Source organism: Primulina tabacum, chromosome 6 (assembly GCF_025594145.1).
Source record: "Primulina tabacum isolate GXHZ01 chromosome 6, ASM2559414v2, whole genome shotgun sequence".
Taxonomy (NCBI): domain Eukaryota; kingdom Viridiplantae; phylum Streptophyta; class Magnoliopsida; order Lamiales; family Gesneriaceae; genus Primulina; species Primulina tabacum.
This window is the reverse complement of record NC_134555.1, coordinates 6,474,467-6,496,242: the sequence shown is the minus strand read 5'-3', so window position 1 is coordinate 6,496,242 and position 21,776 is coordinate 6,474,467. Positions and strand designations below refer to the sequence as shown.

Here is a 21,776-nt window from a genome sequence, read left to right as displayed (position 1 = left end):
ATCAGGGACATCTTAATATACAGGTATACAGTAATATTTTAAAAAAATCTTCGGGTCCTATTTGGGTTTAAAAAAAAATTAATTAAAAAAGAATTTTAAAGTAAGGTAGATAATATAGCTTTGTAAAAATAAAATAAAAAGTCACTATCAATAACAGACGCAGTAATATAAACACTACAAAAGATAAGACTTTTTTTATACATATGGTCATGCACACATGGTATATGGATTTCTTTAATAATATTATCAAAACATAAAATACTTTGTGATTAAAGCAAACTAATCTAAACAAAAATGTAACATGATCATCATATTGTTATAAAATCAAAACATAATCATGTGCTAAATAGAATCATGAAGAAATATTGATTAAAGTAAAACACCTAAGAGAACATGTCAAATCTTGTATCCAAAACATACTATCATGTGTTAAATAGAATCATAAAGAAATATTCAACACTAATATGATGGAAATAACAGACCAAAGAGAACATGTCAAAGAGACAGCTTGTATCCAAAACATACTATAACAAAAAATCGAGGTTAAGTTTAATTTCTCCTCAGGTGGCAAGATTGGGGGCTGAAGAAGATACAGGTGGACCATAAGAATATCTCCATGCTTCACATGCCACACATTTCTCCAGCTTTACATCATTTTCCAAGGTACAGAATTTGCAAAACCATCCAACGTGTTTCAGATTATCATCTTCACGTCTGAGTGTCCGGCAGAGCTCGCATATTGGAGCTAGTGGCTGCAATTGACAGCAGAACAACTCATCAAATACATCGGAGAACACAACAGCAAATAGAGTATTATTGCAGAAGAAAACTTGTTAAATGCACCAAAAGTTCAACTTATTCAAAGTCAAAGCTACTATAAACACATAGGCCATGTCTAGTTTTGTTCTTAAAGCTCATTTTCCCATCTTCAAACAAAAACACCACTAGTATCTCTCTTTCATTTCATTTTTTAAGAGCCCGTTTCTGTATCTCCTAACTTAATCACTACTGTACTTTAAATCCGAAATTTTTTGGGGTTTTTTTTTTTAATCAAAATTTTCGTTACCCAGAAAATATCCAATTATTATATATAATTTATAATGCACTACAGTAAATTTTTTCACAGTTTTAACTATGCACGCGTCATTTAAAAACCAGTTAACATAAAAATTTACAAATTTGATCAGTACAGTGATTTTTTTTAAAGAAACCAAGCATTCATTTCATTTCCCGACATATTTCCAAATAATCATTTTTTCAAAACAAAACCTCCAAAAACACTAAAAACAAAACTAAACAATGCCCGTAATCACTCAAGGAAAAACCAAGGGTAACTACATATCTAATTTAGCTTAAATTAAATTCCTGTTAAATTAATTTAGACAGATTAAAAGCCATTCAACATTAAACCGTTCAAATGTCTCATATGTTTTAATTTCTTCTCATGTTTTTATATAATATGAATATATCATTATGTAGAGCTTCAACGGTTGACAGTTAAAAGACATAGTCCCGATAGATCATTGAGAAACTCAGCTGATCTGCTGTAGCACAAATTTCCCCTGCTACGAGGTTTGGTATCAAACTAACATGCTACAATCAATTTATGGAACATTTCAACTTGTAAACATGATAAGAATGATAAAGTTGCAAAATAAGGACAGTTCTCACCGGGTTCAACAAAGTGCACACTGCGCATTGCCACATTGTGTAATTGTCATCATGCAATGTTTCATGGTTACACATGGATAGGGAAGTTGAAGCTTCTCCCGACAAATCCACGACAATAGAATTTTGATCACCAAGAGATGATTGAGCATGTGGTGTGCACTCCTCTGGACAAGTCTTATTAGAAGGCTTTTTATTTGGATGGTTAGAGTCTGGAATAGTGGATTTCAGATGCCCACTTGCAGACTGGATAACTGAAACATCATCAGATTCATGGCTTCTTTTACGTGATACTGCCTTTTGATCTTTTCTATCATATCCGAGTACATTTGAGATTCCAGAAGAATATAGTAAATCTGAAGAGTTTGGTGAGGGATGGGTATTTTCATCATATTCACAATCATCACAAAATTCCGAGCCACACCAGACGTTATCCCGTAATCTCATTTCTGCAGCCATTGCAGCAGCTTGAACAGGGGTTAGTGAAACCATGATAGAACTATCGCCACCGATTTGGTTGGGGCCAGAAGGTAGCAAGGTTCCAAGACGGGCTCTATTTTCTGCAGCAGTCAATGTAGCTTGGCGAAGGGATGAACAAGGTTTAAGGGAGAATCCACCCAATCGCCTTCCAGGGAGATCAAATCCTTGTCCTGTTCCACGTATCCCTTTGTTTATGAAATCTTCGCATTCCTGTGGATATCACATTATCAGACAATAAGTTAGTGTCTTCTCATGATGTGACGTTCGGGCATCATATTTTATTGACGAGAAAACTTTTAAAACGAAAAAGATAAAACAAGCAACCAGCTATAATCACGTGTGATAGCATCTCAGACAGTCAGAGAAATTTACCACTCACCTTTCGAATATCATCCCATAGCTTGTAGAAGCTGGAATTATGAGGGCCATGAACATTGTGGCAGAGCTCGTGAAGCATTGTATCTAGAACTTCATGAAAAGGGATAAATTCCTCGTCTCTGTTTGGCCTTCTAAGCCTCAGTTTTATGTGTATACCACGTCCTACATTCAACCCCAGAAGAGCAGGATTCTTGGGGCTGAAAATTTTAGATACCTTTTAAATTGACATAGAAAAAGATACATAACTAATGATTTTTGTAATTTCAGTTTCTCAATTTCCAGAGTAAATGCGCGGGGAAAGAACACGAAAAAAGCATAACAAAACCGTAGCATCTGTGTCTAGCTACGTAAAACAATAAAACAAAAAAATATGATACCAGAATTCAGAAAGTATCTTGACTCTCCAATTGTGATTACGCATGATGGGTTGAACCTGTTTCGCGACTCTGTCTAAAATCTTTCGAGCTTCTTCTTCTTTTGGCTTCCTTTTCAGCGTTTTGACTTCCCATACTTTGTTGAGATCGCCTAGATTCATACGTTTCAACTTTCAACACAAACCCTAATCGCTAGATCAGAAAAATGGGAGAAATTTTGAAGTCTTCTTAAAATCAACGTCGAAAAATTCACAATCCTGCTTCAGATAATGTGACGGTGCATTCATCTGGGATTTGATTTAGGAGCAAAATGAAACCTCGAAACGCCGTCTCAATCGACTTTGTTCAACAAAATGGCGGGATTTGGTTCAATATACAGGTTGACATTAAATTTTTTTATGGAAAAAAAACATTTACAGAAAAAATATTATTTATTTTTGAAAAAATTGGTTTTAAATCTCCAAACCAAAACTCAACTTCACCATAAATCTCTACCACTCAAAAACTTTGTCCAAACTCCCTGAAAATCCAAAATGTGACAAAAACGCCCTCATATTCAAGTGATTGATTTTCTGGGCCGAAAAATGATATCTGAGCCTAGGCAAAATTATTTCAAACATACAAATTTATTATTATCAAGTAATTAAATATTTGAGGAGAAGAATTTTCTCAAATTACATGAATCCGAACCCATGTTCGAGATTATTTATTTACAGAAATTATTCCGAAACTCTGGAATATTTGCAGCAGGAAGATCTAACTAAGGTTAGATATCAAGAAAGAACTTATCAGTCCTAAGATAAACTTATGATTCAAAATAACAGGTTCTTAGATATAGTACCGAATTCATCTAAACTCTCGGGAGATCTTAGAGAAATTCAAAAGACGGTACAAAACTATGACAATATGTTGTATATGTACCACAAACGTGGAAAAAATCCTTGAAAACCAAGAAGAAATTTTTGGAATATTAAAGGATATTCAAATAAGAATTCAAATACTAGAACAAAGTCCTAGTAAGAGAACTTCAGAAGGAAGGTTATCACTATCCTTTGGAACTGAACCTTTGTTACATCAACAAGGAAAGGTCAAGGTAGTGCAAAAACCTTTTGACTGAAGAAGAAAAGATGATCAATCTAATTAAATCTGTCTCAGAAAATAAATTAATCTGATGACAACTTTAGAAAGGATTGGTCTAGAGGATCTACAAGAGCTTGCGGAATCTTTCGCAAATCTCAAAGTCGTAGATCTGAAGATGAACACGACGGGAGGTGAACAACCTTATATAACCTGGTCAGCTTCGCAGGAACCACCAAGAGAAAGTGTGGGATCTCAGAATATAAATATGAGAGAATTCCAATCAGACTTTACACTGGTGGAGAAGCACATCCAGCGGGAACAAGATCAAGTAAGAATCAAATTCCTTTGCACCAAACACCATATGGGAAATCTGTTTTAGAACCAATATATCCTTATGAGGTTATGCTTAACCTAGATGTATTAGATTTCAAAAACAGAGAAGACCTCATAGATGATTGGACATCAACTATGAGAATCGCAGCATGAACGCTTGATCTCAACAGAGAATGATTCATTAAACTTCTGGAAATGAGTCTTATGGGATCGGTGAAAATTGCTTGGGACATGACTTCGGTAGAAACCAAAGAATCAGTCCTAGCCGGATAATCTCTTAGCGAGATAGCCGGAAGAATGGCTACCCTTTTTAAAGCTCAATTTATAGTGGTGGACTATTTTAACAGTCAAGATACAGAGAAGAAAAAGAAATATACTCAAGCTCTGTATAGTCACATGATATATGTTTAGTGGATGAATACATTATGTTATTCACTAAATATAGATGGAATTCAGGAGTCGAAGAAGACATAGCAATGCAGCTCTTCTTCGCCAAGATGCCAAGTCCCTGGAGAGAAATGTTAATCAGGGAATATGTTCCTGGTAATCCAGATACATTGGCACGAAGAGCCTCTTTCCTTAAAGAAAAATTGTCAGAATGGTGTCATTTGGCAGCATTACAAAAAAATTACAAAATACTAAAGGGTATTAACAAACGTACTCCTTTGTATTGTAAGGAAAATGATCTTCCAACGATTATTGGAAGTAAACCACAGAAGCATAAGAGGAAAAGTTTTAGAACTCATCCTTATGCTAGAAGTGGAAATCTGGACAAAGAACTGGACTATCAAGAAATTGGATATCGTCCCAAGTATCGAGTACCTCTCGAAGCACAGGAAGAACACCTACAAAGAAAACTTTCAGAAGAGCTCATACTCGAGCTAATGAAAGTTTTAAAGACTGTAATTGCTGGACATGTAGAGCAAGAGGTCATATCTCGACCAATTGTCCAGAAAATGAAAAACGAGGTATTAAACGTTTCGATCCAACCCCGGATATTGAAGAAGCAATTTATTACCAATATCTTATTCAGATATACAGATTTGAGGACATTGCCAATATGAAAGTATATATGAAGAAGAAGAAGTCTTGAGTCAGGAAGAATCTGATGGAACAGAATCGTAATCTGACTGAAGACGAGGTGTTTCAACACGAAACACATGAAGATTTGTCTGGATTCTTTAGTCAGACAACAATATCTCATAATATGGTTCAAAGAATCATGAGAGAAAATCCTAGTCTACATAGATATCAAGGATTCTCTGCAGGACATGTAGAAAAATTCTTAGAAAGTCTTGGTCGAAGAAACAGAAAGCATCATCTAATCTATAAAGTTTCCAGAAGGGAAATGACAATTCTTATGGAACTTACAGAAAATAGAATGGAGATGCAATTAATTCCTTCTGAAGAAATTAAGGAGAAATTACAAAAACTCAAGATAGAGGTAGCAAGGACTATGTCCTTGATTCATATCCGAGCAATCCAGATTATGATAAAAGCTACTTTCAAAGAAGGAATAGATTCACCCATTGATATTATTATATGTGATAAAAGAATGGGGAACCTTCAAGATTCAGTACTGGGAACTATCTCAGGAAATCTCTGCGCAGAAAATATTGTAGGAGTAATTTATCCAAGAATTGCCTACAACCTGGCGGATCAGGATTTCAGCCGAGCCTTGACATTGCACCAAAATTTCAAGGAAAAAAGGCTGATGAAAGAAGGTAATACATCATATTCTATTACCTATCAAATTTCATATGCTCTATCTAATACACATCATTCAGAATTGTTTATTAGAAATGAGTTCATTGAAATACCCAAGATATTTGGAAAAGTTGCCCAGGCAATTTATCCAGAAAGAGTTGAGTTTCCTTTAATACAGGAAACAGATATCCAAATACAAGACAAACCGATTCTACAAAGGAATCAAAGTCTTAGATTGGAATCAAGGATACTATCTTTTCAGGGAGATAGAATTACAAGTTACAGGTGGGGGAAAGCACCTGTCCAAAAAACCCAACAGGAGATAAAAAGCTTTTCCACCATAGGAAAGCTTAGATGCCCAGAAGGGTGGAAGGAAGTAGAAATAGTATTTGATATTACGAAACAAAGGAATCAATTTTCTTTTAATACCATATACTATTTGGAACAACCTATGATATGAATTTACCAAGGAATGATCAATATTGGAGAATTGGAAGTTCATATCAAAGGAATTCCAGGAAAAGAATCAGATCGACTGGTTCTTGGACTAGAGTTTCTCGAGGAACATAAACTTTTGAAACATCTAGAGTATGAAATGTAGTTTATGGCAGATGATAAGATATGGAAAATCCAATGACCCCAAGCACATTCTCGATATACATTCCAGTAGGAATGTTCTACGAACAATATAAGGCAGAATATTTTGCTGCTTATTTTGATTCAGATTCAGGTGCTGGAATCTGTACAGCAAAAAGAGAAATTTTACCAAATAATTTGGAAGAATTACCAAAGATTGCTGGAAGATATTTTTCCAGAAGAATCTTAATTTTATGTAAGGGGATTGAGATGACAGAAATCGTAATTGGCGATGCTGGACAAACACCTTGATACAAGGTAAAAACACCACCAAATTATTTTCATGATACATGAGCTGACATTCTGCTAGGAAATAATTTCCTACAAATGTTCAAGTTCTATACTCAAGAAAATGAGACTAGAAGATTAGTGTTTACAACACCTTGTGATCACAAAATTATAGTCTAGAGACTGCGATAGGCATTTTATAGAAAATTGCCAATACAGTTTCGCAGCAAGAGTGGTGATGAAGGAAAACTTCTAAACCCAAAAATGAAGGATTCTAGAAGGTTTGGAGAAACAATGCTCCAATTAAGAGCAGATAAAGAACTCCAACCAGAAGAAATAGAATGCCTTAAGATAGCTCTACATAAGAATGAGGTAGAGTTTGAATCTAAGGTATCATTGGAAGATGTCAAGAAAAAGATCAAAGAAAATTACAATGAAGATCCCTTGGCATGGTGGGATAAAAATCAACTCAAAGTTTGCCTTAAAATTAAGGAAGGCAAAAAGTATGAATTTGTCCGTTGTAAGCATATCCCAATTAATATCATTGATCAAAGGGATATGCAGATTATAATCAAGGAACATTTGGACCTTGGTTTAATCCAAGCAGGAATTTCACTAAACAGCAGTCCAGGATTCCTGGTAAGAAATCATGGTGAAATAAAAAGGAACAAACCCAGACTATTTATTAATTATCAAGAGATTAATAAGATTCTGGAGTTTGATGGGTATTTTATACCCAGCAGAGAACATCTAATTAGTTGCATACGCAATGCAAATATATTCTCAAAGTTCGATTGTAAGTCTGGTTTTTATCAGATTCGAATGGATGAAGAAAGCAAGAAATTCACAGCTTTCTCCATACCACAAGGACATTATATCTGGGAGGTATTACCAATGAGATTGGTTAATTCACCATAGATATTTCTAAGAAAGATGGATAATCTATTTAAAGATTATTTCAAATTTATGTTTGTCTATATAGATGATGTTTTAATTGCATCTAAAAATATGGAAGAACATATTAAGCATTTAGATATTTTTTCTGATGTTTGTAAAAATGAAGGACTGGTTCTATCAGAAAAGAAAGCAGTCATTGCCACAAGAAAGATTGAATTTCTCGGAATAGAAATCGATGAGTCTGGAATAATTTTGCAAGATCATATAGTAGAAAATGTGCAAAATTTTTCAAACGAGCTAAAAGAAAAAAAACGACTTCAAAGTTTCATAGGAGTTGTTAATTTTACTGGGATGTTTATAAAAAACCTAGCAAAACACAGAAAGGTGTTTAGTTCATTATTAAAGAAATATGCAAGATTTATATGGACAAAAGAACACACAGAAGGACTTGTCCAGTTAAAAAATATTTGTAAAAATCTTCCGAAAATGGCTATTCCTCAAGATGAGGATGATCTGGTATTATATACGGACGCCAGCGATCATTGGTGGGCGGCAGTCTTAACAAAGCTCACTCCAGATGGAGAACAGCCATGCAGATATTGCAGTGGTTTATTCTCAGATGCAGAAGCCATAAGATGGCATATCAACGAAAAGGAATTCTATGAAGTAAAAAGGGTTTTTGAAAAATTATCATTATTTTTACTTGAGAAATTTATTTTGAAAGTTGATAATACACAGGTGAAAGCTTTTCTGAGAAACATGATTGAATCCAAACCAGAAAAAGCTAGACTTTTAATATGGCAAGATTTATGTCAAAATTAAATTTTTAATATAATTATTCTTAAATCTCACGAAAATATTCTTGCAGATTTTTTAACAAGAGATGGATAGCATTGACATTGATGCTATTATCAAGATGCGGAGGCATTTGAGGGAACACCTTGAAATGCTTCAAACCGAGTTTAACAAGTTAGCACTAAACGCAGAAATTGCGGGAAGGCTTCAACAAGCGGATAAGAGAATTGTCTCTGACCGAATTACAGGATGTTTACAGACATATACTCAGTTATGGTCTGTAACACAAAGGTCTATCCTCCAAGGCATCGAGAAGCCATTGCTTTCCCGAATGGAGAGTTTTCGAGTACAGGACTCTATACCTAGAGCAGGGGATTCAAGTACCCCTAGCACAAGTGTTAAGCCGGGATCATTTTCTGATGAGTCGGCCAAAACAAAAATTGAAACTCCAGATTTCAATCTCGAGTCTTCAAGTCAACCCTTCACCTCGAGGATTGAAGAGAGAGATATCAACCTTAGACCTAATACTGACAGGGGCAAAGCTAAGGTTGGTACTAATGAAACTGCAATTTCTCCATTCCAGGTTTACCAACAGACTTGGGAGAAATTGAATACAAGAATTGGCATCAACCCAGCCATGGTTCGAGTTGATATTGCAGGAATATATCCTAAGGTATGGATGAAACAAAAGTCATATCCAAAGGAGGTCAATGCTTGGTATGAATTTGGGGCTCTTGCCTCATTTTATACTACTTCACCCAGCTTCCCGGAGATTTCAGTATTACCAAAGTGGATACAGAAAGCAGTACATGAAACTTGGACGAACAATGATCATTTGTCCAGGGGAGATATTTTGGAACTATATTTTTTCAGTGCAGCACCAGAACCAGCAGGAAAAGGCTCACACGAAGTCTTTCATTTTTCAAGCTAAGGAGGCCAGACATGAATGTCCAGAAATTCATCAAGGATCCTCCTACAAACGAAACACCCCTAGTCTCTTCATTCAATGAAGATGACATATCTATCAGGAGAGCATGGGGAGTTTGGGTCTGTCTAACAGAGATGGACAAGTTAAATATCCATTTAAGTTTTATCAAAATTCTGTAAATTGATCTTTCATGTTGAATACAATGACAGGAAAAACAACGAGCTTCGCAGAAGATCTGTTCGAAAAGAAAAAAAATCTTATGTGGAACAGCAAGCTGCCGGCAAGCAAAGAGACTCGTCGAAAATTCAGTAATATGGCACATGTGGGAAGATGGTCGGAGAACATTTGCCCAGAATGCCAAAACTAGAAAGAACCGGAGTTTGGTAAAGGATTCAAGCCAAGATCTGATCGTAAACACTTTACCGACACTAGTACAAATGGGGAAGGACCACGAGCACGATTTCCTCGGGGACACATAAAGTCAAAGATTCCCCGACAAAGCTAAAGTGGACATGTGACCATCCCACTAACAAAAGGAAGGACCACTATGTGAGTGGAATATAAGGACCACCAATAATCGATGGTAAATGATGACAAAAGACCATTGGATTCTCTATCTTTAAAGAAAAAAAAAATCCAATAAACAGACAAGAAACTTTAACCCCGTAAAATCATATATAAAAAGAAGCTAAAACGGGAAAAAGAAACACACAAGAAAAATTCGAAACCTAAAGAAAATGTATTTCACATATCTAAAGGTTTCTAAAAGACGCATCAAGAGAATAAGAAATCAGCTGGTAAATAACACAGATCTCTACAAACTGTTAAAAGAAGAAGGGAACGAGATCTCAGCTGATATAATACAAACACATATCTATTGGTTATGTCAGGAGATAAAGTCATAAAAACGAGCTATTTCTAGATTAATAATCTAGGAAGAAGACAAGTTGAGTGGAATGATGTTTTTGCAAATTTTAGAAAAATGGAGAGTTTAAACAAAGAAATAGATGGATGGGGAGTGAGAAAAAAGTTAAGAATGAGAATGGAGAGTTATTGCAAGATTTCCCTTTATTTTTTTCTAAAAAATCAAGTTTTTCTATCTAATAATATATATAATTATCAACTAAATTCAAAATTTATCTTAAAAAAATTAATAATATTGTTTAGGTTATGCGTTGTCAAAAACCTCCCGACAATATGTTGATGTGGAATGTTGATGTGTCTGTGTTGAAAATTATTCTCATTTTGGTTATAATTGCATTATTTGAAACTATCGAATTTTAGTGATCGTAACAATGTATAGTATTTGTTGAGACATTTCAACTCAACTATCATCCGCTGAGTATCATATGAACTCTCGATTGGCTAGAAGAGCATTGATTTTTCACATGTCATTGTTGAATATGATGTATTTCTAGTAGTTGAAGTATCGTACAATTAACAAGTTTTCCCAAGTTTAAGTCTAATAATAGAAGAGTGTAGAATTTCGTTAGGGATACATCGTCGTGTCCTTTTGTCTTTGTATCAGCAAATCAGGTTGCTTATTCTTTTGCTAGAGTGGTTTTTCCACATAAAGGGTCGCATATTCTCCTATAATTATCTTTGATGTGATTTAATAATATTTTCATAGTTTTTTTTAAATTAAAAAAAAACCCAAAATTCACATTTCACAACATCTGCTTTTTAGATTAAAAATCTAATGAATAAACAACTCCGGGAAAAGAGAAAAAAAGACATCATATATCACGTTGGCAATTTTCTTAAATTGTTTATTCGTTGGTTGAACAATTGAGTTATCAAATATTCGAACTATCAGATTTTTTTAAAAAAAACGTTTATCGCTTTTTTCCCCTTTATTTTGTGTTGCATGGATAACAGCTATTAGTTGATTTTTCGGTCTCAGATATTGACTTAAGTTGCAAGTGAATATAAAGTAAGGTAAAAACTTGTGTGAGACGGTCTCACGTGTCGTATTTTATGATACAAATATTTTATTTGGGTCATCCATGAAAAAGTATTATTTTTTATGTTAAGAGTATTACTTTTTATTGTGAATATCGGTAGGATTGACATATCTCATAGATAAAGATTTGTGAGACCGACATACTCATAAAGTAAAACAAAGAAGGAAAATTGAGACATATTTATTAAACACAAAATTTTTTGTAAGACAATATGATATATCAATTTTGTGAGACAAATCTCCTATTTGAATCACTCATGAAAAAAATATTATTTTTTATACAAAAAAAATTATTTATTATTCTGAATATGACTATAGTTGACTCGCTCATAATTTATATATATTAGTATTATTAAAGTCGAATAATATATATTAATTGTTTTGTTACAGTGATATAACAATTTTTTTTTCAAATTTACCCTATCTATATATTTGCAATACATTTTTAATGATATGGACATTCCGAAAATTTGCACATTCTGTCCATCTAATTTCTCAGTTGATCGCAGCCCAAGTTTTTTTATCCTCGTTCCCATAGGTTTCTTTCAATTTCCTTTCTCGGTTTCACATATAATATTGCAAACAAACTAATAAAAATCATAAAATTTAAATTTTGATTTTTAATTTTTAAAATGTAATTTCGAATTTTTTATAACAAGAGAAAAAAAAAATCAATTATACATGCACTTTGCACACAACATGCGCAGACAAAAAAGAGATAAATAAATAGACACATTACATTCAACTGATTGGGGGAATTCATAGTGACTGAGGGGATCGAAGATCAAGAAACGAGTTATTTATACTAAGTATTCTTCTTATGGCTAGATTCAATCTCCTGGTCCTTATGATGAAAAAGAATTTCACTCTATTCTTTTGGAGAAAAGATGATTATGATCTTTCTCCAAATCTCTGGGAAAACAAGAAAAAACAGCTCGAATAGCATGATATGTCTGTCACCACCCAGAATGAAAGGATTGATCTCGTAATTCTAATTCGATGCTGATAACACTAGTACATAATTATCTAATAAATTTGAAATTGTTGGAAATAAGAGTTAGGAAATATTGAAAATTAGTTTGTGATGATGTATGTAATTATGTAATTATTTTCAAAGAAATTCTATAAATGAGTATCTCAATTTGTGAAGAAAACACAATTGAGTGGAGAAAATTTTATAAAAGTGTGAAGTTTAATATATTTTGTGAGTTGGAGTTTTTATTCTTTACCGTGAATTTTTATTTTTATCACGTTATCTGCACGAAACATGAAGACTCGTCATATTTTTCCAAGCTCCAAAACACAAAAAAAATGTAACAATATTCAAAAGTAAGAATATTTATTTTATTCTTATTTATTTTTACAATGTATATATTTAATATATAATATCATGTTATTATATAAAAGGAGTTTATGACACCTCATTATAATAACGTGATGTGATTATATTATTACATTATATATATATATTTGAATAATATTATGTCATTATATAAAAAGAATCTATGACGCTTTATTATAATAACGTTGTGTGATTATATCACTATTTATATATTTTTATTGTATTATATAATAATTATATATATATTTGAATAATTTGGTTTGTATGCACCTTTGTGTGTTTCTCAAATCAAACTTATCAAAATTTAACACTTTGTGGCGTTTGTCGATTGTTCTTTACTCGGATTGTCAAAGACGAGTTTTTTGAAGGTTTGTTTGAGATCGATTATTATCATCGTGAATAATTGTTGATATGCTTTTTGTAGTTTAGAGGTGAATATCACAACAATTAGTTGTTTCAAAAAGATCGGGACAACACAACCTTTTCTTTGTTTCATCGAATCGAGGGCGTGACTTCCGTTTCCGAGTGCGTTTGCTTTTCGTGGTCGAAGAATCACATCACCATAATATCTTTCAAAATATTAAGTTTTAATGTAAAGCATGTTCTCTTGGAAACCTTATTATAAGACCATCACCAGCGAAAATCCAAACTAAATTACCTATGTTTCTTGGATATATACAGAGTTATATTTGTGGCCCAATTTATCCACCATGTGGATTATTTAGATATTTTATGGTATTGATCGATGCCTCCAGTAGATGGTCACATGTATGTTTATTATCAACTCGAAATGTGGCATTTGCAAGATTACTTGCTCAAATAATAAAATTGCGGAATCAATTTCCCAATTATACAATCAAGAAAATTTAACTTGATAATGCTGGTGAATTTACTACCCAAACTTTCAATGATTATTGTATGTCAATGAGAATCACTGTTGAGCATCATGTTGCTCATGTACATACACAAATTGGATTAGTTGAATCATTGATTAAACATAAACAACTGATTGCTAGATCAATGATTATGAAAACAAAACTCATTATTTCTATATGAGGACATGCAATTTTGCATGTTGCTGTATTAATTCGCATCATTCTAAGTTCATATCATAAATATTCCTCATTGCAGCTTGCATTTGGTAAAGAACCAGACATTTCTCATATGAGAATTTTTGGATGTATGGTATATGTGCCTATTGCACCGCCTCAACGAACAAAAACGGGACCTCAAAGAAAGATAGAAATTTATATCGGTTATGATAACCCATCAATCATTCGATATATTGAGTCTCAGACAGGCGACATGTTTACAACACGTTTTGTTGATTGTCATTTTAACGATGAAATCTTCTCAATATTAGAGGGAGAAAAAAAACATATCGAAAAGAAAATTACATGGTATGCATCATCATTGTTACATTTAGATCCATGAACTAAACAATGTTGATGTACAACAAATTGTGCACTTTCAAATAATAACAAATCGAATATCAGATTCATTTGCAGACGCAAAATGAGTAACTAAATCATATATACATGTTGCAAATGTCTATGTTCGAATTGAAATACCAAAGAAACAAATTGAAGACACTCATGATGTCATAAAATGATTGAAGCGCAGAAAACCAATTGGTTCTAATGATAAAAATCCTCGAAAAAGAAAATGCATAAAAACATGATCACAAAATAGAGAATGATATTCCGACAGAAACACGTGATGATGAAAATGTTCTGTTAGAACCGCAAACTAATGAAAATCGTGAAATCTCTATCAATCATATTAATACTGGAAAATATGGAACCGAAAGGATATAAAAGAAATTGATGATATATTTCTTTATAATGTGTCATTTGACATCATAAATGAAAATTAAGATCATGAACCAAAATATTTTGGTAAATATAAAACTCGACAAGACTGGATAAAATGGAAATACGCCATCCACGTTGAATTTGATTCGCTAAATAAACGTAACGTTTTTGGACCTATAGTCCTCACACTTGAAGGTGTAAAACATGTTGGGTACAAATGAGTTTTTATTCAAAAGCGAAATGAGAAAAATGAAATAGTAAGATATAAAGATCGACTTGTTGCACAAATTTTTCTCAAAGGAATGGAATTTATTATGAAGAAACATATTCTCCCGTTATAGATGCAATTACGTTTAAGTATTTGATTAGTTTGGCAGTATCTGAAAATTTAGAAATGCGTCTTATAGATGTTGTCACAACTTACTTATACAAATCAATCAATAGTAAAATATATCTAAGTGTTATAGTGCCCTTATGTATCTTGCAAATTATACAAGACCTGATATATCATTTGTTGTAAATTTATTGACAATATTTAACTCATATCCAACAAAGAGACACTGGAACAGAATTAAACATATATTCCGTTATTTATGAAGAACGACAGATTTGAGACTTTTATATTCAAAAGATACCAATCAAAGTATAATTGGTTATGTTGATGCTGGGTACATATATGATCCACACAATGCACGTTTCCAAACACGATATGTATTTATTCGTGGAGGCACTACAATTTCTTGGCGTTCACAGAAAGAAATACTCGTAACAACTTCATCAAATTACACCAAGATTATTGCATTACATGAAGCAAGCCGTGAATGTGTGTGGCTAAAATCAATGACCCAACATATCCAAATATCATGCGGATTATCATTCGACAAAAAGCCTGTGACACTATATGAAGATAATGATGCATGTGTTACTCAAATGAATGAAAGATACATAAAAAGCGACATAATTAAACATACCCTAAGTTTTTTGCATTCACCCAAGAGCTTGATAAGAATAAAGATATTGATATTCGTTACATTCAATCAAGTGAAAACTCATCACATCTCTTCACAAAGACACTTTCTACGACAATATTTAGAAATCATATATATAACGTTGGGAAATCTACGAAATTTGTGAAGAATCGTTCGTGTTAACATGAGGGAGAGTTTACGTGACTGCAATATGTTTTCCTTACTATGATTTTTATCACAATGAGTTTTTCCTAGTAAGGTTTTTAACGAGATAGTATAAAAATACGTAATGAAGACAATCATTGTATCATGATCATCATCAAAAGAGAATATATTGAATATAAGAGTTGAAAATATTGAAAATTAGTGTGTAATGATGTATATAATGATGCAATTATTTTTGAAATATTTTCAAAAAAATTATATAATTAGGTCTCTCAATTTGCGAAGAAAAATACAATCGAGTAGAGAAAATTTTATAAAAATGTGTAGCTTAATATATTTTGTAAGTATGAGATTTTATTCTTTACTGTAAATTTTTATTTTTAACATAAATAATATATTTCTTTTGTTTTTTTGACCGGAGAAAAAATAATCTATTTCCAAAATTGACAATTACTAACAATAACTAAAACCCAAAGGGCACTTTCGTCTCCTCAGAATCACCTCCGCCCCTCCGCAACCATTTCTTTCCATCTCAAAAACCCCGCACAAAACCCTAAAACTCGTCTAAACCCTAAGTTAGATCACCATAAATTTCAATAATGTACGCCTTCAACCCTTCCCGATCGCGTCTCTCCGCGATCATTCCCAGGAATTATCGCCGATTCGGCTCCGCCCTTCGCACAGAACCTCCCAAAGAACCGATAATCTCATCCTCGATTATTGGCAATCAGACTCCTCCACCGCCGGGTGAGGCTCCTACTACGCCTCATGTCGCCGTTGATAAGAAGAATTCTTGGGGCTTTCTCAAGTACGGCCTCATTGCCGCTGTTACCGGTGGCGTTGCCACTGCTAGCTATGCCACATATGGTTCGTTTCTTTCAGCAAATCACTTCTGGGATATATGAAATTGGTGTGATAATCCTGTTTTTTACTTGATGAATGGATCTATTCCTTACAAGCGATGGTGTTACTATGATTTCCCCGTTTTGGAATGTGAATGTTGTGATTTCAAATTTGTAATGTGTCTTTGCTGACTATTTGGAAACTGTTTTGTCGAGTAATGAGGCGATTAGAAAAGGAAAGCCTAACCTTTTTTTTATGATGACCTGGAAAATAATCACCAGGTTTTCCACCGAGTGCAATAATGGCTTGAGATTGAGAATGTGAACTGTTCGCAACTTCGCATTTTTCATCTGTGTTTTTATGTGGAGAAACACTCGCTTATATGTTTGTTTTATGGGTCCTTATGTATTTTTATTTAGAATGAACAAATATTTTGATGGATAAGGGGGTGCGTTGATCAATCATTCATGTGTTAATTTTTTTTCCCAGGAGCTGCTGCTTGTGTTATCTTCTTGGTTCATACATAATATTGACTAAATAAAGTTAGATGCCTGGGTTACCTGATTATTTGCATCTATGAGGCTACTAGAGTGCCTTGTTTTTCCTTCCTTTTTCAATTTTTCCATAACGACGCTTGCTTATAAATTAGAAATAATAAAATGAAAAAGAGCTCTTTCAAGCTCCGTTACCACCTTTGTCTATTGAATTTTCACAGTCATATTGATTATGGTCTTGGTTTGGAGTGCGAACTGCTTCTGATTTTATTTTTGAACTGCTGGCTATATCATAGAATGTCCTTGTTTGACTTTGATATAAGTTATTGATCAAATATAAGTTGGCATTTTATGCAGCATACTCATTGAATGAGGTTGATCAGAAGACAAAGGCTTTTCGTGACTCTGCAAATTTTTTTACTGTTGGGGAAGATGCATCTACTTATGACGTGCGTCTAACAGCATTCTTATACTTTATGCTTCTGTCCATTGACTCCATTCCCATGATGTAGAAAAAGTTGACATTGTTGCCTATCATTTCTTATTATTTAGAAGTAGTTGTTTTAGTTGGAAAGCTATTAAATGATGTGAGGAGCTATTTTTTAATAGAAGATAGTTGACCTAGATGTCTAATTGTGTGAGCCTTCTTAATATGTTTAATCTTTGGAGGCTTATACTTGTTTCTGATATAGTATTTGAAATCATAATCACCATAGAAGTTGAGTTAACAAATTACAAAATGGTTTGTGCAGAAATTTCAATCTTATGCACGAGCTGCTGCAGTGACAGGTGAAGTTCTATTATCCATATTGTTTTCGTTTCTCTCCACATTTTCTGTACGACAAAAAATCTAAATTTGTTTGTTGCCATTTGTTTTCTGTACGAGTTCATCTCGGAATTCAGCTTTTATGATCTTGTCTGTTTTTTCATGATGCTTCGTTTGTGTTAAATATTACAGTACCTGCCAAGTTAGTCGACATATACCTTGACCTCAGGCGGTTAACCGAAGAACACGTTCGGGTAAACAACTAATAGCATTTTCACAATTCAAAAAAATGTAGTTCCTTAATTTTTCATCATTTATTCCTCCTGGGAACACATTTTATTGCTTCATTACAGGGTTTTACTGAACCAACATCTGACAAGCTCCTGCCAGATTTGCATCCTTTGGAGCAACATGTTTTTACCCTTGTTCTTGATCTGAACAAAACATTAATTTTTTCTGACTGGAAGGTGTGTTTTTTTCTCCCTGTCTTTCGTGTTGACTTGATTTCTGCCCTCGCACTCTATTTTAACAGTCTACATTTTCCCTCTCATTTATTTTCTCTTCCTGTGAAGGTTTGATTCACGAGTTTTTTCGTCGTTCAGGTTTAGATGTAACTAAGTTGATATTATGATTCATTGTTTTTTCTCTGAAGCGCGATCGGGGGTGGAGAACATTCAAAAGGCCTGGAGTAGATGCTTTTTTGGAGCATTTAGCTCAGTTTTATGAAATTGTAGTATATTCTGACGAGCTAAGTATGGTAAGCGTTTATGTTTAAGATATGTGGATGTGGAAACAATTTCCCCATTTTATTTTGTTATTTTCTTGGTTTCTCTTAGTTTTTAATTTACCTTTCTTGTCATTTCAGTATGTTGATCCTGTTGTCGAAAGATTGGATCCGAAGCACTGTATTCGCTATAGGCTTTCAAGGGGTGCAACTAGATACAAAGATGGAAAGCACTTTAGGGTAGATACATTCACATTGAATTTCGGGAATATTCTTATCCATTGTTTTTTGTTTCTGTTTTCAAACTTTTACTTCTTTTTTCTATGCTATTTTTTTGTTTTTTTGTTTTTAAAAATAACAATGAGCAATTCCTGCTGCAGGACCTTTCAATGCTTAACAGGGATCCTGCCAAAGTTCTATACATTAGTGGTCATGCCTTAGAGAGCTGTCTTCAGCGTGAAAACTGTGTTCCAATTAAAGAGTGGCAAGGCGAAGCAGATGACGCCGTACTTTTAGATCTTATTCCATTCCTTGAATGTAAGAATTCCTCTCACAATGAAACTCGCAAATTCTACATGATCTTTGGGGAGTTTTATTCCAGTCTCTATTGCTTGAAATAAACAGGGAGCATTGTTTGAGTGCAGATGTTGCTAAACACAGACCAGCTGATATTCGAACTGTTCTAGCCTCATATGAAGGGTGTGATATTGCCAATGAGTTCTTGGAACGTTCTAAAGAGCATCAAAGGTTTGTTTTTCATTATGCGTGTTATTGTAAGGAGGATGTTGCCTTGTTCAATCCTTTGATCTTATTCTGTTTTCCATAATATTTATACATTCTCTCCTTTTTTTTAAGATAGTTAAAATTCTTTCGTCTGAATGTGTGAAATATTTGGTATACACCATGTAAAAGTATTTCTCAACGATCAAGCTTTGTTGCATGCCTTTGTTATATTCACAACCGGTGGACTGCTGATAATATTTTGACATATATTTGTCTTATGTTCAGGAGGATGCAAGAGCACAAGCAGCAAAGTCGTTTCTGGAGACGTTAGATATATGTCAGGGAGCCAAGTTCCCTTGAAGAAACAGGTGGATCCTGAAAATGAAAGCCTTTGTATGGTGGTGTTCTGCTTCATTGAACAAAAGCTATTTCTCTTGCCCCATTGCGGTGATCGACATTAATATGGTTAAAGAAACTTGAGATACTCTCCTCGACGAGCTCCGTGTCGTTAGTTTTGTTTAATTTTTGTTGTATGAGGTGGATATATAATATTGGAAGCTGAATAGCTAATAATTGTAATTCTTTTCACTCTGGAGAGAACTCCTGTCTGTATTTGTTGCTACTGCGGTGTTCTAGGAAAGATGAAATAGCTGACAACTGAATTTTGTCGGAGATGGTTTTGCATGTGAACGGAGAATTTTTTTTGAATAGGCTTTGAGGCTCAGAGTAAAATTTTAGGTTGTGGTTTTCGAATTAATCTATCATTTTTCCAATTTGGGATGTTTCTCATTTCTATTTTCATTTTAGATACGGAAATGGGTCTCAAATGACTCACTTTTTTTATCCTTGGCATTTTCTATTTTTTTTTTTTTTGCATATTTTATTTATTTTAAGTACTAAAGCTATCAAAATTATTATTACATTCATGGGATTAAAAACTTATAAGTTTCCTTATTTTCTATAAGTATTTATTTAGAGATATTACTTATTTTAATTCTTTTACTAAAAATATTGTTTTGTGTTATATATTAATTACTATGATCGTTATCATTTTAATTTACAACCTCTTCGTAATTTTTAGAAAGTGATATAGTTACGAAATAAAATGTTAATTGCCAACGCCGTTTTTACTCGTTTCATAATTAAATTGTTCTACATAATTTCGTCCAATTAGATACATGATTTTGTTTCTTGATATTTTGAACTTGAGAAAATTGGGTCCGTGGAAGTGTTATAGTAAGCTCCTCCATACGTTCTTTGTGCTAAATATTTATTAGTTTTGGTGATATGTTCAAGTCTAAAAAATACAAAAGTATTAAAATTCAGCAGACCAGATTTTAGAAGATCATCGTGTATATTTCAGAAAATATTTTCTAAATTATTAAGGGTCTACATATTTAAAGAAAATGCATTCGTTACTGATTTATCTAATATCTCTACTGCTTACTTAATCTTTTTGTCGGTCGAGCATATTTGATTTGTTTGTTTAAATAGTAAAAACACATCATCAGTAAATCTGAGTATAAGAGAATGTTCAGAGTATAAAATACAAAAATATCACGATCGTTTGATGTCAGTGATCCAGACATTTTTTTGCTCCATACTATTTTTGAAATAAGATATCTCACACGTGTCATTTAGCACTATTTCTGTTATGGCTTTGGTACGACTGAATTATAACCGTTCAAATCTGAATGTTGTAAATTCTCTATAAAAAACCATCTCAAGATTGAACAAACTGTCTAGATATCTTCTTTATGATCCGTTACTTATTCTATCTGAGATTTACAAGCTTTGTTGAAAATTTACAAGCACACGCATGAAGTTATATCAGATCTATTTCAAGGATCATATGTGCTGAACTATTGCTCACAAATATATCATTTCTACATTGTGTTTCATGTGAGTTTTTTAACTGATATAAATAGTCTTCATATGCAAAATTATTTCAAAGTTTGTGAAAAGTTGATACTAAAACTTTAGTCAAACATTTGTAATTCATACTAAAGTGTGTACTCGCAAATTATTGTAACTATCGAAGTTTTTTAGTGGAATTCATTTGGAAACAGCGAGCTTCCACAAATTATCTATGTGTTATTTACTTTCAGCTACAATTTTTTCTTTATCTACTGATCGTGATCTATTGATTTCATTTGATTTACTAAGTTCTACATGACTTTTTTCGCACTGATTCTTTAGTTGTCTACTCAATCTAAAAAATCGTAATTTGATCTCGATTGCTAACACCAGTTGAGATAATATTTGATCAAAGAAAAAAAAATTGTGAGGTGTTTATTTACCTCTATCTAAACCCTTCCACCGATTTTAACATGTTCCAAGGAATTATGTTTCAGGTGCATAGGTAGATATCTTTTTTCCAAGTACAAAAAAACAAGAAAATTCGAATCATAGTTTAAGGAGAAGCGACAAAAATCAAATGGACTACCCCTAAAGTGGGTGTCCATTGAAC

The 21,776-nt window shown here is 33.2% G+C and overlaps 2 protein-coding genes across 3 annotated transcripts; one reads left to right on the top strand and one right to left on the bottom strand.

Moving 5' to 3' along the window:
* Window positions 1-376: 376 nt before the first annotated feature.
* On the bottom strand, window positions 377-3,269 carry LOC142549019 (uncharacterized). The gene is made up of 4 exons (XM_075657739.1): window positions 2,904-3,269; window positions 2,528-2,723; window positions 1,672-2,358; window positions 377-752 (listed from the first exon to the last, which is right to left on the bottom strand). Exons 1-4 carry the CDS (start codon window positions 3,059-3,061, stop codon window positions 561-563), a joined length of 1,233 nt encoding a protein of 410 aa, XP_075513854.1. The 5' UTR covers window positions 3,062-3,269; the 3' UTR covers window positions 377-560.
* Window positions 3,270-16,241: 12,972 nt separating this feature from the next.
* Window positions 16,242-20,011, top strand: LOC142549018 (mitochondrial import inner membrane translocase subunit TIM50-like). 2 transcript variants are annotated; one of them, XR_012821039.1, is made up of 10 exons: window positions 16,242-16,623; window positions 17,451-17,542; window positions 17,846-17,882; window positions 18,052-18,113; window positions 18,213-18,326; window positions 18,512-18,616; window positions 18,725-18,823; window positions 18,964-19,120; window positions 19,208-19,330; window positions 19,592-20,011. XR_012821039.1 is itself a non-coding variant. In XM_075657738.1 (10 exons), exons 1-10 carry the CDS (start codon window positions 16,356-16,358, stop codon window positions 19,635-19,637), a joined length of 1,083 nt encoding a protein of 360 aa, XP_075513853.1. In that variant the 5' UTR covers window positions 16,242-16,355; the 3' UTR covers window positions 19,638-20,011. The 2 variants fall into 2 exon arrangements, 1 of the variants encoding a protein (XP_075513853.1); XM_075657738.1 differs by having other exon boundaries at window positions 19,228-19,330.
* The last annotated feature ends 1,765 nt before the right edge of the window (window positions 20,012-21,776 follow it).